At 39.6% G+C, this 16,988-nt stretch overlaps 1 protein-coding gene across 1 annotated transcript in view; it reads left to right on the forward strand.

Annotated features, from left to right (window-relative positions):
• The window catches only part of c22h8orf34 (chromosome 22 C8orf34 homolog), a 63,493-nt gene that overhangs the window by 18,300 nt on the left and 28,205 nt on the right, over positions 1 to 16,988 (forward strand). The window contains exons 4-7 of the mRNA XM_032504180.1: positions 1,172 to 1,291; positions 1,527 to 1,555; positions 2,452 to 2,615; positions 9,416 to 9,582. Coding sequence (XP_032360071.1) covers positions 1,172 to 1,291; positions 1,527 to 1,555; positions 2,452 to 2,615; positions 9,416 to 9,582 — 480 coding nt within the window. The remainder of the gene's footprint in view (positions 1 to 1,171; positions 1,292 to 1,526; positions 1,556 to 2,451; positions 2,616 to 9,415; positions 9,583 to 16,988) is intronic.

Here is a 16,988-nt window from a genome sequence, read left to right on the forward strand (position 1 = left end):
CCTTCAAAGCTACATTTAAAGGCAAATCACATAAAAAATACATGCATAGGTGTTTTTGTGTGCAGAGCTCATAAAAAATTGAAATCAAAAGAACTACTGCTCATCATTATTGTACAATGTTGCAAGAACACAGCCGTCATAAGAAGTTCCAATAATGCTTGCTTTCACTTTGGCAAAGGGTTAATGTGCTTTGGTCCTTGTTCCTGACTGATGCTTTAATGGGTGGCCTTAGTGAGAATTGAATCCTTAACCCTTAATCTAGGGCCAATAAGATACAGCACAGCACTTTGCTGCAGCAGCAGAACAACACACGGAGGACAGAAAGGCACTCTTTGCCGGAAGTAATAAAAGCTTTTTTCACCACTCTGTATTTGGCAGAGACATTTGCTGTGTTTATACTTGTTACAATGCCAAGCAGCTTAGTCAGAGTAAACAAGGGATGGCAGATTGTAGCAGCAGTGCTGTCAAATATTTGCTATTAAGTTTACTGCGTGTGTACAAACAGAAGGGGGATGCTTACTCCCTGCACCTGTCAAACATGCATGAAGTGTATTCTAAAATTCTTCCCATTATATCCAAGTAACTGTGTGTGTTCAGGAAGTGAACAGTGGTTAGTAGACATCCACTGCATTTGTTTAACAGCTCTTCATAACCCACTGGATTTTTATGTTAATTCAAATTCAGCGTGTTAGAGTATAAGAATGTTAGACATGGATGAGCTACGAGTAATCCCATCCCTCCCTTATAAAATAAAAGTGTTGTTTCCTTTTTATTAAACATGTCTGAATCCAAAAGTTTATGAATTAACCATCTCATAGAAAATGAGGGACACTGCTAAAGGACGGGGCTGGATGTCAGTACAGTATGTAGGTCATGTCCTGCTCCTGTTTTAAGTTATTTTGAATGTTAATCAAAGAGACTGACAGCCACTGTCCCCTGGCCTCCGTCCAGTGAGCACTGTGCTTTTGGAAGTGACACGTTGACTTTTCTGCCAGTGTTTCCATTCCATTGCATCCTGCAATAATTCACAACAAGTAGCCTACTGTTTGGACAAGTGCGTCAAGATGTGGCGTTGTACAGATCATTGTTGCTGTTTATAGAAGTTTCATCTGATTAATTCATCTGTGGTGCTTTCAGAGGATCTGATAAAATTTTTGTTTGTGATTTCCAGTGCCACGGTCAAACCAGTACCCATCCTGGGAATGGAGAGAGAGCCGGGACTTTGACGAGCTCAACCACATTCTGCAGGAGAGCAAGAAGCTAGGCAAGGCCCTGGAAAGTCTGTCACGCAGTGAGTGGCCGCAGCTCGGCAATGTGCACACATTACTGAGCAGTGTTTACATACATTTGGAAATACAGAACTAAAGCTTTCTGTAAATGTCACTCTAAATCCTAAGAGGAACCCATTTTGAACAGCTATTCTTTCAAGCCCGCCACTAAGCTTAGAATGCGAGAATGCGTAAAATGCGATTGTGAACTGTATTAGATGCTTTTTTGTGCTTTAAACCATTTTTGTCTCTCCGCAGGCATTGCCATCTCTGATGAGCTTGACCAGGTAGATAACAACTAGACTGGAGTCTTTATAAATTTATACTGTATAAACAGGACACTTGTATTGGGTAAATACGGTGGTGTGGAAATAGAATTCTGTCACTGATCCCTCCGTAGCATTGCTCATGCTACATCAAATAAAAGCCATATTTCATAACTTTCACTTGACCAACAGAGCAGCTCTTTTTATGATGAACTATCTCATTGGGGGGTTGATATGGGAAAATGATACTTTAGTATGCATGTCCATTGTCTCCCTCTCCCTTGTTGCTTCAGTGTGCGCCTACACGCAGAGTTTTTTCTGAGCTGTGTCTTTCTCCTCGCCTGGCCCCAATTCTTTCCTGAACACAATAGTGCAGTGTCCTCCCAGGCTGGAAACGCACAGAGTGATTTGGAAGTGATGGGTCTGGATAAGAGATGCAGCTTATGTTTTGACAGCAGCTTCACTTTTTGCTCAGTGCAGCAGTACGTCCAACGGCCTTGGCTCTCAGCCCAGAGATTTTCCTTCGTTCTCTGTGGGATGGAACAGGGAGTGAATATTAAACACCTTCTCATATCATGCAGAGACAATAGCATTTGATACTATCTTTGATTTAGTCAAAGACGAGGAGACATTTTTTTGAGAGGGGTTGAAAAAGTGTGTGCGCACTGAATGGGAGTACTATACTATGGTGCTTTTGAAAACTAAGAACAGACACTTTTTATTGTGAAGAACGTAGTCTTGGTTATAATTTCATTATATTATAGTTAAATGTTCATAGTTTTAAAAGAAAGTTTTATAGCAGTTCACTGACTCCACTCACTTTCTTCTGTGCATTTTTACATTTCAATTTTTGTCTTTCTTTCTGCCTTGTTCACTGTGTTGTTTTGCCTCTTATTATGTCTACATTGCTCTTTTAGAACTTGGGAGGCTATAACTCAGTGGTGCGCCCCCGGGTGGTGGGGGAATGGGTTGGTCGGGAAGAAGAGGACGCAGACCCACTGGCTTCTGAGATGCTGCAACCCCCCGTCCCTAGGGCTAAAACTGAAGTGTGCTGGAGTGGAGACAGCAGCCCTGCTGGGAGGTTGGTGATTGTCATTATAAGTATGTGTAGTCATCGATATGTGTGAATCTTTTAAATGGAAAAGTTTAAAACTTCAAGAAAGTTCACAAAGCTATTGTTGGCTCTTTAAAAATGAAGATATAGACTTCTAACTGTGGCTCCTGCTGCCTGAGGAATGCCCATCTGAATGGTTTTGATAATCCCATTTCAAAGGCGCGATTTAACATGCTTGCCATGATACTGCTTCAACCCAATTTTGAATTAAAGCTAACCTCATTTCTGTGTGCTCAAGGCCAAAGAATTTTGTGCTAGGCATTTTTTAATTGCCTATTTTTGACAATATAATTGAGTCATGTGATAAAATGTTAAATTGTTTGTCCCCCTCTTAGGAAGTGTGTGTGTGTGTGTGTGTGTGTGTGTGTGTGTGTGTGTGTGTGTGTGTGTGTGTGTGTTGTGTTGTGGAATGGATACAACTAATTAGTGGAGGATCGGATATAAAACCATAAATCATGTGCGGGCCTGAGCTGACATACACACACAGTGTTAATCTCATTAGGTTAGTGTATGGGTGGATTAGAGGGAGAAATCACTTAGTTAGAAGCCTCAGCTGGGAGATAGGGATGTGTGTGGGCCCAGTGATAAGCTCTGCTCTGTGTGTGTCTCTAAATGAGACAGTTTTGTGTTCACCTATGAAGAGTGTGGGAAACTTGTGCTGTGTGATGGGATGATGCATCATCCCAAAAAATAATCACAGTCCCATCTCTTAACTGGAGTATTTGGCTCATCTAATTAATCATTTATATCAACTTTTAATTGTCTTTAATGGATAATTGTTCCCACTTCAGATCCTGTTTGGGGGTTGAGATCTCTTTCAAAAACAAAATCTTTAAAAAAGTAAAGTTTGGTTAGGTTTATAATTTGTATCAGATGAGATAGATGATAAAAATTATGACTCCGGCCAAGTGAAAAAAACCAGCAGTTTAAATCACCCCTGCCCTCTCTTAAAATCCCATCTCCTCCTTTGGTGCAGTCCCAACATTTTGTCATGTAGCTGACCTTGTTTCTCCATCATCCTCCCCTTGCTTTGCTAAGTTTACCGGTTTCATTTTCCTGTTTTGTTTTCCTTGCTCCTGTCCCTCATTCCAGCCCACCTGTCACTATGGACCATAAGGAGAGCTGACAGGTGGTGGGAGCTCTCTGTATGATTGGCTGCACAGTCTACATGGATAAGTGCAAGTGACACATGGGAAATCAGATGCAACTGTAGCAGAAATGTATCCAAGGAAATGCTTTATTTTACATTTTGTTTGTCTAGTGGAATGGGACTTTCTTATCCCATGTCTGTCAGTGCAATAAACTCTCTTCTTACCCTCCTGTTATATATTCTTATATACAGTGGGGCTTTAAAGTTTGGGCACCCCTGGTACAAAAATTGTATTAATGTGCATAAAGAAGCCAAGAAAAGATGGAAAAATCTCAAAGGCATCAAATGATGTATTAGATATTTGTATATGTTACAAATACAGTGGTGTGAAAAAGTGTTTGCCCCCTTCCTCATTTCCCTGTTGCCTGTTGCATGTTTGTCACACTTAAGTGTTTCGGAACATCAAACCAATTTAAACAATAGTCAAGACAACACAAGTAAATACAAAATGCATTTGTAATGAAGGTGTTTATTATTAAAGGGAAAAAAAATCCAAACCATCATGGCCCTGTGTGAAAAAGTGATTGCCCCCTAAACCTAATAACTGGTTGGGCCACCCTTAGCAGCAACAACTGCAACCAAGCGTTTGCGATAACGTGCAATGAGGCTTTTACAGCGTCTTGGAGGAATTGGCCCACTCATCTTTGCAGAATGTTCCTAATTCAGTTACATTAGAGGGTTTTCGAGCATGAACGGCCTTTTTAAGGTCATACCCAACATCTCAATAGAATTCAGGTCAGGACTTTGGCTAGGCCACTCCAAAGTCTTCATTTTGTTTTTCTTCAGCCATTCGGTGGTGGACTTGCTGGTGTGTTTAGGATCATTGTCCTGCTGCAGACCCAAGTTCGTTTCAGCTTGAGTCACAAACAGATGGTCGGACATTCTCCTTCAGATCTCTTGGTAGACAGAATTCATAGTTCCTTTTATCACGGCAAGTCTTCCAGGTCCTGAAGCAGCAAACAGCCCCAGACATCATACTACCACCACCATATTTTACTGTGGTATAATGTTCTTTTTATGAAATGCAGTGTTCCTTCTACCCAATATACTTGGACACACACCTTCCAAAGAGTTCCACTTTTGTCTCATCGTTCCACAAATGTTGTCCCAAGTCTTGGGGATCATCAAGATGTGTGTTGGAAATTGAGATGAGCTTTGATGTTTTTTTTGCTCACAGTGGTTTTCTCCTTGGAACTCTGCCATGCAGGCCATTTTTGCCCAGTCTTTTCCTGATGGTGGAGGCATGAACGCTGACCTTAACTGAGGCAAGTGAGGCCTGCAGTTCTTTGGACGTTGTTGTGGGGTCTTTTGTGACCTCTGGATGGTCGTCGCTGCGCTCCTGGGTAATTTTGGGGCCCGGCCACTCCTGGGAAGGTTCACCACTGTTCCATGTCTTCGCCATTTGTGGATAATGGCTCTCACTGTGGTTCGCTGGATTCCCAAAGCTTTGGAAATGGCTTTATAACCCTTTCCAGACTGATAGATCTCAATTACTTTCTTTCTCAATTGTTCCTGAATTTCTTTGGGTCTCGGCATGATGTGTAGCTTTTAAGGATCTTCTGGTGGACCTTACTGTGTCAAGCAGCTCCTATTTAATGTGCTGCTTGATTGTAATAGGTGGCAATAATCAGGCCTGGGTGTGGCTAGAGAAATTGAACTTAGGTGTGGACAACCACAGTTATAGTATGTTTTAACAAGGGGGGCAATCACTTTTCACACAGGGCCATGATGGGTTTGGATTTTTTTTCACCTTAATAATAAACACCTTCATTTACAAATTGCATTTTGTGTTTACTTGTGTTGTCCTTGACTATTGTTTAAATTGGTTTGATGTTCCGAAACACTTAAGTGTGACAACATGCAAAGGAACAGGAATGAGGAGGGGGCAAACACTTTTTCACACCACTGTAGTTAGATTTTATTTCCATCATTTACACTTTCAAAATAACAGAAAACAAAAAAATGGCATCTGCAAAAGTTTGGGCACCCTGCAGAGTTAATACCTTGTACTGCCCCCTTTGGCAAGTATCACAGCTTGTAAATGCTTCTTATAGCCAGCCAAGAGTCTTTCAATTCTTGTTTGAGGTATCTTCGCCCATTCTTTCTTACAAAAGTCTTCCAGTTCTTTGAGATTTCTGGGCTGTCTGTCACACACTGCTCTTTTAAGGTCTATCCATAGATTTTCAATTATGTTGAGGTCAGGAGATTGTGAAGGCCATGGCAAAACCTTCAGTTTACGCCTCTTGATGTAATCCACCGTGGATTTTGAGGTGTGTTTAGGATCATTATCCATTTGTAGAAGCCATCCTCTCTTTAACTTCAGCTTTTTCACAGATGGCATCAAGTTAGCGTCAGAAATTTTCTGAAATTTTATTGAATACATTTTTCCTTCTACTCTTGAAATGTTCCCTGTGCCACTGGCTGCAATACAACCCCAAAGCATGATTGATCCTCCCCCATGCTTAACAGTTGGACAAAGGTTGTTTTCATTAAATTCTGTGCCCTTTCTTCTCCAAACGTACCTTTACTCATTGCGGTCAAAAAGTTCTATTTTAACCTCATCGATCCACAGAACTTGTTTCTACAATGCATCAGGCTTATCTATATGTTCATTTGCAAACTTCAAATGCTGATTTTTGTGGGGAGGACGTAGAAGAGGTTTAATTCTGATGACTCTTCCAGGAAAACCATATCTGTACAGGTTACTCTTTATAGTGGAATGGTGTACCACAACTCCAGTGATCCAGTGAATGGATCGTGCAGTCAAACGTGGGTCTGGACTTGCTTTTCTCACAATCCCGCGAGCGGTTCTGTCTGATATTTTTCTTGGTCTTCCAGATCTTGCTTTAACTTCCACTGTTCCTGATGACTGCCATTTCTTAATTACATTCCGAACAGAGGATATTGGCATCTGAAAATGCTTTAATATCTTCTTATAGCCTTCTTCTGCTTTGAGAGCGTCAACTATCCTGCTTTCTAGACAACTGCTTAGAAGAACCCATGGTGCAGATTGTTGGGTCAAGGTCAGATGAGTCTGGGCAATTAAAACCTTAAGCTTGACATCACCTGGTCTTTCCAGCAGATTATTGAGAACAGTCCATGACATTGTCAGGTCTCAGCTTTCCAAAGGGGGCGGTGTATGCTATAAAATCTGCAAGGTGCCCAAACTTTTCCATACGTTTTTTTTTTATTTTGTCATTTTGAAAGTGTAAATGATGGAAACAAATCTAACTTCTAATCTGTCATTCGATGTCTTTGAGATTTTTCCATCTTTTCTTGGCTTTGTTACGTGGTACACCAGATTGAACCCTAATGCAGACAACACAGAGACAGAAATGACAGTTTAACAGTTTTATTCCAGGGGATGCCACAGAAAAAAGCCAAGTCCAAATCCAATGGGAATTCGGGGTGCAGAGCGTGTGTGGAACAGTGTTTCTGAGGTCCGTGTCCAATATTCCAGAGATCCAGTGTGGAGATCAGGAGTGAAGTGGCAGCAGGAGTCAGGTTCACGGAACTGTGGAAGACAAAGAATAATCAGGACAAGCAAATATCACAGAAACTAGTACAAACCGGTAGCATCAGCAGCAATACTAACATGGTCGTCTTGACAATGATCTGACGAAGGACGGTATGTTGACCGGGTATTTAAAGCAGAGGTGATTAGAGTAGATGAGTTGCAGCTGGAACCCTGACTCCCACACACCAGGCGACACTCCTGCAATTAAGGACAGACAGAGGGGAGGAGGAGAGCAGAGACAGAGCGCTACCAGCAGTAGACCCAACAGGCTTCTTTATGCACATTATACAATTTTTTACCTGGGGTGCCCAAACTTTTGAGCCCCACTGTACTTTCTTTTAATACCAACAGTTACTGATCCCTTATTGTACATATTAAGGAAATATGATAGACGAAGGGGGAAAGTCAGCTACACCTGCTTTGATTTTGTGGTTACATGCATTGTGTTTAATGACTGGGTTGTACTACCTGAGGTTGGTCCCCATAAGGAAGAAAATGCCGACAGTGTTGAAGCTGCAAGCAGGCATAATGAGCCAACGATTTTCATAGGGTACATGAACCCATAATATGGTGCAACACATAAAAGTAATAAAACTTACTCTACACAAGATACCCAAACACGTCTTTCTCTCTATTTTTTCTTCTAAATATTACTTTCCTGCTTTTAATAAAATATTTGTTGTCCTGGGAAAAGTTTACCTTCCCGCCCCCATGAGTATAGAAAGATACATAAAAGAAAAGAGAACAGTGGTGCAGAATCAATGCTACCTTGCCTTGCCCATATTAGAAGATGTAATTATTTCAGAAATACCATACAGGGAGTATGAAGACATATCTGTCACCTTTAGACCCTTCCCCATTATCTACAAATAGAAGTCATTAAACTGAGATTAGCATCAAATTAATACTCTTCCGCCCCTCTAATCCACGCCTTCAGCCTGTCGGTGGGGAAATGAATTTCTCCAATAAAGAGGTAATGCAGAAGTCGGCCTTCATGGTTGTATCAGTATCGGTCTTAACTGTATCGGAACTTCGGAAAGAGATTATTTAGTAATTTTTCTTTCTCAGAAATGAATAAAACTTTTGGGAAACGAAATGTGAAGAGAATTTGATATCTTTCTATTCAAGGATTGTTTATAATTTAAACAGCCCAGGAGAAAGCCCAAGAAATGTTAAACTATATGGTGCATGACACAAATTGATTCTGACACATATATTAGAGATCCATGGCTGCAATCCTGTTGCTTAGGTTTATAAATGGCTACAGCACAGTATGTATCGTAAATTTTGTCATACACCTTCATGATAAAATAAATAGGGGAGTATGAAGAAAAATGTAAATTACATTTTTTTTTTTTTTTACAAACTGATTTTTAGCAACATTTTATGATTTTTAAAACAACAACTCAATTTTCCCCCGTGCGTTAGATCGTTGTTTAATACTTTGGATTTGATTATTGACTCTCCTGTGGACTAAAATCCATAGGGGACGATATCATTACCTTATATCTCTTTTATCTCTTTTGATTTTATTTACTAAATACTACTGCTTTGTGCCTAGTACTATAACTATTTCTCTGTTGCTCACCTGAGAGCAACTACCCCATAAAATCTTGTCCCTGCTAATTGTTTTATAGCAGGTTGTTCTGCACCTGCATGGCACTTGAAATGATTGTATGGTATTTTGTCGCACAACCATGGAACGGCTGCCAAATGCAACAAGTGGTGAAACACACTTTAAATATAGTCGCACACCACTGAGGCAAATGCAACATTTTGTACGGCTTAGATACAAGCCTGACAGATGAGAGTAGGAAATGAATATGGGAAGAGTTATTTTAAAAATGCTAATTTTATATATATATTTCTCATTAGCTGAATCATCACAGATGATGATTCACATGCATGACAAATTGAACTTTCAAGTACTTTATAAAGGGTAGGGGCTGTGTGTGGGAAATAACCAGCAACAACTGATGTATTTTAGGTCATCATATGTTACTATGTGTCAATAAATGGTGATCCAATTATGTATGGGGGGGAAAAACTCTTAGCTTTTTAACTCTTTAGCCCTGACTCCTCTTCTGCTTGCCCCTACAGCCTGAAGATGGAAACAAAGAGCAAAGGGCTGAGGGAGCAGCAGCAGCATCACAAAAAGCTCCTGGCCGCCATGTTGTCCCAGGATTATTTTGATTCGGTCCATAGCCCTGTCCCCTCCATCGCCGAGGAAGAGATGGAGGACGAGGACGATGCCATGGAGCTTCTAGGTAATGTAACATATTCTGTATATACATCACTTTTTTATGTACACAGACACGCATTTTAAATGTGTAATCTTTGTGCTGTGCAATGCATTAACATGACATGATTTCCTATGTAGTTGCATTCCATTGAATTCTGCTAATCAAATTTCATTGGTTATAATACAAGGTTGCTTCTAAGCCACACTGGCAGGCAGGTGTACGACTCCTCACTGTGTGTATCAGCAAATGTGTGACAGGCACCTGTTTTGTTAACATCCCACATGCAAGAGAACAGCTTTCTGTGTTTACCATATGTGTGGAACAGAAAAAAAATGATAGCTGTAACATTTCATTTTTAATGAGTCTCTTTGCAGAGGAGATCAGAGTTTTCAATATCTTTCATGAACTCTGTTCTGATATTCATAAGTCCAAATGTATTTGACTTTCGAAGTGAAACTACATCTCTTTTGCCTTTCAAAAAGACAAATCTCTGCAACGGAAGAACATTCTCAACTATGTAGGAAGGAAATCTAGATAACACACACTACAGTGCATGTCTATTGTACATTTTTCTTCAGGAAACATGTAATAGTCTGCTTTTTATGTAGTCCACTGGATAACTGGTCAAATAAGTAAGAATTTCCACTGCAGCTTTGATAGTAAAAATAAGATAAAATCTCATAAGCATTAATGGCAAATATCAGGTTCTAGTCCTCTTCTTATGCACCACATTGCATCAACATGTATCATAGAGCAATGGGTAGGATTTCCCCCTACTGCCGTGAAAGCATTAGGTGTGTTGAGTTGACTTTGCAACTCCAGCTGGAAGAACTAAAACGGTTGCTCTTACTGTGCTAATAGTAGTGCAATGACTTTCTTTGGCTGCATGCATTTACTGAAATGCACCGTGTTCAGACATCTTATCTGGCAGTTGTGGAAAAGCATGTTCATAAAAGGGGAAAAGCACTTACTGAGAGAGAAGTAGACTGCATTTGAAAAGAAGTGCTATTGAAATGAAAATGGTGGAAATTGAATGTTAGGGATGGCTAAAAGGGGTTGAAATTGTTGCATATACATGGACCTGTAGACGCATACGGTATGAAGTGGTACTATACTGTAGCTGGATTAGCAAAGCAGCAGTTTGTTTATGTGCTGCTGTACTAAAGAGCACTGTAGTAGTACCTGTTAAAGAGAAACTATGCTTCCTGTTTATATAGTGTGGCCAGTTGCTCTTAGCTAGTGGGTCAAGGTATTCACTTTGACAATTGAAGAACAACAAAGTAGCTTTTTTTATTTGCTTTGTGTGTGTGTGTGTGTGTGTGTGTATTTCTTTACGTCAGTCATGCCATCATGTGCTGACTTAGGATAAGTAAGTGACCAAAGGGGTAAGGAGAGCATCTGATCTTGTTCTGGCTTTATTGAGGGGAGGGTCTGAGAGCTCGTCACCCTGTCTGTGTAAACACCTAATGTAATACCTCATGCCAAATTAAATTTCTTGCCTGAAATATTTTGTGTGGTAAAGCACTGTCTTTGATATCTGTCACTTGTTCTTCCACTCTGTCTCCACTGTGTGGTTGTCTTTACCTGCAGGAGTGATTCTCTGGAGTAAAGTAGCTTCTCCCTGCATTGTAACACTACTGCAAAGGGAGGTCATAGACACACATGCACACACACCGTCTTCCACTATTGAAAGCCATATCTAATGCTGGGAAAAGTCTACTTTTTTACTAATAAAACTCAAATGTAAATACACTTACTTTCATCTAGGTAAGCTAACAATACGGTCATACGGTACTTCTTTGAGGAAATAACCACCCGCATCTACATCATGGGCTCCAATTATAGTTCTTCAGTGTCTCTTCTGAGCTGCTGCTCTTTGGTCTTAGCTCTCTGCTCTGCTGTCACAGTGCCGATGCATTTGTGCTTGTTAGCAGGATCCGTTCATCGGGTTCATCCACAGGGTCACATTTCTTTATCGATGTGTGGCAGGTTACCACAAATTGGATCTGCAACAAATGATTGTTCTTCTTTTCAAAGCTTCAGCTTTTTTTTTTTATATATGAATTGCTTGTTTAGTTTATCAAATATCAAAATACTTTGTAATGACAAGTAACCAAAGCCAAAAAAGATTTGAAAACTGTGATTGTTTTTCAGTTTCCTGAACGACTAATTGTTTGAGAATTAGCAGAGACATAAAATTATCTATAAGGGCCTGGGTTCACACTCTGCCTCAAGATCTACAAGTTTTAAATATCTCTCTGCTCCATTGATTCAAAGATGAATGCTGCACTCTGTTTATCTGATTTCATAGTAGGCCCAGTATTTGTTGCTGTGAGACAGTGTAACATTACAGTTTGAATGAACTGATTTCATTCCTAAACTTAATTGTATTTATTTTACTGTTCTATATCCCTTTTCTGCTTTGTGGTAATGGGAATAAATCATTGAGAAAACAATACGTAAACATTTCTTTTTCTTTATACAAGCCAAACACAGTTGAGGAGCAGAATGTGATGGCGATAAATACAGCCATAAAGCAGGATGTTGATGGCCTGTGATGGCCCTCCTTGATCATAGCTCTAAGCACATTCTCCCCAGTGGCTTTTACACCATGGTCCAGGGCAGTAATTCAAAGGAAATAATGCAGCAGTGTCATTTTTGATACTCTGTCGGGGCCTGGTCATGGCGCTCTCCGCAGGGACCACCGCCATTGTACTGGCTGCCACGCTGAGTGGCCTGCCTCACTACTGTAGTTGATTAAAGCGATGCTAACATGCCGCATGTGGGGGCTTGGTGAACTTGGGGAAATGAGTGAGCCTCAGGAGGATCTGTAGGCCTCGTTTACAAAAAGGGTCCTGGCACAAATTCTGTAGCTCATGACCAAATGCATGCCAAAGATGATCTTGTGATATTATATTGATCCCTGAAGGAGATATTTATCTTTTTCCTTGATGCTGTCCATATGAAGTTTAAAACACTCTTGGAGCTGGTAGGGATTTAATTAATTGCTCAACACCAGGCAGGGGGCTTGCTGAATAGGTCTAACTTATTAATCAGTGGATTAAAATTGTATCATATAGTTAGTATTGTTTTGCAGGTTTTTTTTACAGTAATTTTAAGGAATATTCCCGCACATAGGATTCATTTTACAATTCCTAAATAATCATGTAACAATGTCAATACCTTCCTCTGTTTTTAGCAATCTTCTTTCTTAATGTTGAGCGATAATAGTTAATTGATAGTAACATGCTCAACATGCTATGTTCCATTGTTATATGTGAAGTCATTCCTCTCTATGGCCTCTCACATGCAGCAGTCAAGTCACTACTGTACCAGAGATTATGGAGGTTATCGTTCTTATTCTATTTATTTAAGCATTTACTTAGGGTGACCTCTAGTGGCTTAGATATTGTATTACAGCATATGTGTGGAAAGCCTTTTTGAAAGTATAGGGCCAGGTTAAAAAGTATTTCCAACTGTTCACTTGTTAGAGTGTCAGATGAGTAGATTTTGTACAATGCACATCTGTAGTTTCTCCATGTAGTTGTTGTATTATCAGTTGAATAGCTTCGTTCATCACACCTGCTAAGTGGCTGTGAGCATCCTTGTTGTGCAGATTGCTGCTTTAAAGAGAAATCAACACTACCCAAATGAGTGCAATTAAATTAGGAAGAAATGAACAGGTCCCATGGTGCGGATGTCATATTTAAGTGTGCAAAACTCTAGGATGAGAAGAGGTGTGTTTAGAGCTGCGGGGAGGTAGGAAAGCAGCACTAGTTTGTCTTACTGTGTAACAACTACAGTGTTTGTGAGCGACTAAGATCCGTTGTAAAAGCAGGCTTAGAAGATACAAAGAAAGTTAGCAGCTAATCTCCATTTCCATATTGAGCTGAAGGGTTTTGCTGTCTGGGTGTGTTTTTGCCAGCACCTGGGTAAGGAGCTACAAGAGAACAATAAGATCTTCTGGTTGACAGTGCTGGTAGCCAAGGTGTTCCAGATTGAATGCAATTATAAAAAACAAAGACATGGCTTAAGGTTGACTTGTTTTGTTTAGAGTGTTCCAAAAAGAGAAAATAAAATTGGCTTAGAGGCTAAGTCTTATTGATTCTCTAGCTGCTCTCAGGGATGGTTTTCCCAGTTGTTTTCATTAGTTCTGCACTTAATATTGGCCACAGTCAAAACCATATTGAAATTGATATGACTCACATGTTGTTGTAGAGCCATGGAAAATGTCAAGATTCAAGCTTTCGCTGGGCGATGAGACCACAGTTTTTATACTGATCTGAAATAAGAAACAAGCTGGGTTCAGTGTGTGGGGAGAAACACTCTGTTTTTGGCCTTGCAGTGTTATTTTATGGTAAGTTAATGAGACAAGTTAGCCAGTTCCCGCTGTAAAGTTACCGGTCTCGTCATTCTTAGTGGAAGTATTCCATTTCAGAAACATTCTCTTTGAATTCTCAACGTTAACTTTAGTGAATATGGGAATAGAATAAGTGTTATTTACATGCCTGTAGGCAGTTAAGAATTGTTTAAAGGGTTTTGTAGACACATTACTTTCAGATCCCATTTCACATGCACTTTTGTTACAGTAGAGAGTAACAAAGATTCTGTCAGTGTGATCTGGCATGATTCCTGAAACAGCAGAGGAGGTAAGAGTAGGATTACCCACTCTTGCTGATTCACAGTGACAGTGAGGATTTGACAAGGACAGGGTGAGAGCATAAAGCTCTGTCTGTTCTTTGATACACACGAAATAAAGCTGTGTATGGTAGATGAGTTGCAATGCTTGTGTGTGGCTATTTTTTTGAGTATGTGGGTATGATGCAATATCATTTTTTTTAATACAAAGAGGAGTTGGTGGGGGAAAAGAGCCATTCTTGACCACCCTGAAATTGAAGTGAGAAATGTTCTATGTTAGGTCATCTACTACATATAGACCCCTTGCCACTGAGGGTGGTTAAAGTCTTGGCCTTTCAAATCATAGAAGCCTGAACATTTACGTAGTCCTACTAAATTACTTTGTGTGGTGAAAAAGCAAAGCTGCTGTTAGCAGTTTGGCAGATAGGAATGACAAATTTGTTGTGACGACTATAACAAATGTCCCCTTAAGATTCTTGCCATACATTTGGCATTTCCTGTGAGAAAGATCTAACAGAAAGGGTTATTAAAAGCAAGGAAAAAAATAAAAGGAGCAATAGGGCTAACTTCATTGTAAAACGATTCTATTACAAGTAAATGATCTGTATATATCAATATTACTTTCATGATGATGTGTAAGGTATTTCTTAGCCATGCTAATGGAATTACATTGGTGAACCTTTCATACTTACTTCAATTTGTCCAGTGTTTTGGTTTTTGACCAAATATCTGCAAAACAAATGCCATTTGTACCAGTCTCAGTTTTACTTTGTTTTTAGTGCCAATTAGAAAATGTTAGCTTGCTAACATGTTGATGTTACAGTTAGGTAAGGTATAATATTAATTATGTTCACCCTTTCAGTTTATTTTATTTTTTTTAAATTTTTGTCATTTTGAGCATGCTGAGGTTAGCCTTTAGCAGTGCCTAGGTACCAGCTGGTTATTAGTAAAATAAAACATTTTTTTAAATATTATTGTTTAAAATATTTTTAGTAGGCCTATAACTAAATAAAAGTTAAAACATTCAAGAAAAACTAAAACTGAACTGAAACTATATTGCCAGATTAAAAAATAATAAAAATTACATAAATACGAAAGTAAATTGTCTCAGTTTTTGTTTTGCTGAAATATATATCACTTCTAAAAAAGGAGACCACATACATTTACGTCAACTCTAGTAACTTATTGAACCACAGAAATTGAACAAACTTGACGTGAGATGGCACTGTGCCCTAATTGCTTCACATCAGGCAATCAAGTAGCGCAAAGATTAAAGATTAAACATCTATTCTTATAATCTATTCTATCCATGTATTTTGTATGTACAGTATATGTAGCTTCAAACTTCTGAGACATTACACCTGGCCTGCCCAAAATGAACTAAAACTACTGTAAAACTAAATATATAAAAACACACTAACTAAAATGAAATCCAAAAGTCAAAACTAAAATAAAATTAAAGCTAATTGAAAAATCAAAACTACTACAACCTTTCTAGGTACAGCCTCACTGAGCTAATTATAATGTTGTAGCTGGAAAAGGTGGAGCTAATTTTACCTTTTTTTTGTTGAGTAGATTAAGCAATGCATTGTATTTTATAAACTCATATGTTTTATATGCAAGATCTTAATCAGCGTGGTAACTAGTGGTAAAGCTGTCAAATAAATGTAGAGCAGCAAAAATTTGTAAGTAAAACGGCTCTTAACCACTTAGTCCAACACTGTTGAGAACATTGTAAACATCATTCAACTTTGTTGGTAATGTAACCTGTAGTATGTGTACATCCCTGCGTGTGTCTGAATGAACTGATTGCAGTGCTAACATGGCTAAGAGCTGCCTGTTTGTCCTCTGCCTAAGGTCAACATTCAGACTGCCAGAGTTGGCAGACAAGGCACACACACGCACACACACACACACACACACTCCCATTGCTCCCTTAATCCATGCCCAAACAACTACAGACACAACAGTTTCCCTGGAAACAATGTAAACCAACCACAACACAACGATATCATTATGGTGGATTGAAAAAAGGAGAGGAGGTGGATGAGGACATGTATGTGCGTGGTGTGAGTTGCTTCAGCACTAAATCTTTCACTTGAAGTAGAAGCTTGAAAGGGCTGGGTTCACCTCTAAAGGTTTCGCCCGTCTGATGGGGAAAAGAATGTCTCCAGTTAAAGTCTTAACTGCGCCCAATTTGCTGCCTGTGAAAGTCTCTATGGTGCCGATGGACACGCTAATCGAGAGGCAAATTGCTGTGGTATTACTGGAAGCAATTACCAATAGGCAAGTAGGCTGCTGTGATCATACCATAAATCTAACAGTAGTCATTACGCACAGCATGGCCTAATACCAGCCAGCGTACGTATGTCCGGTGTGCTTAAGCGCCGCAGATGAACTGAGCAGGTTCTCTGAATGGAAGGGAGCTGAATGGACACAAGGATGATGTAATGTGGCTCCTGTAGCCAGACAGAAGCAAAAAATGGTAGGATGATACACAAGGATGATATCTGTGTAAAGCATTATCTAGACAGATAAAGGACTTGTGTGAATGGGTGCATTGTGTTATCATAAATTAATCGGCTAAAGACCCCCCCCCCCACCCCAATGCCAGCTTAATCTAAAAAGGATAAAAAGTCAAATACAAAAAATAAGTTACATCACTTTTCTCTGGCTCCTCTGCTGCAAGATTAAGATTTAAAAGACAAATGACGTCAGACTTGATGTCATTATACAGTAATTGGTGTGTAATCAGTAGTCAGTGTGTATGTTTGTGTCGAGGTGTGTGTGTG

The sequence above is a fragment of the Etheostoma spectabile genome, chromosome 22 (assembly GCF_008692095.1).
Source record: "Etheostoma spectabile isolate EspeVRDwgs_2016 chromosome 22, UIUC_Espe_1.0, whole genome shotgun sequence".
Classification (NCBI taxonomy): Eukaryota; Metazoa; Chordata; class Actinopteri; order Perciformes; family Percidae; genus Etheostoma; species Etheostoma spectabile.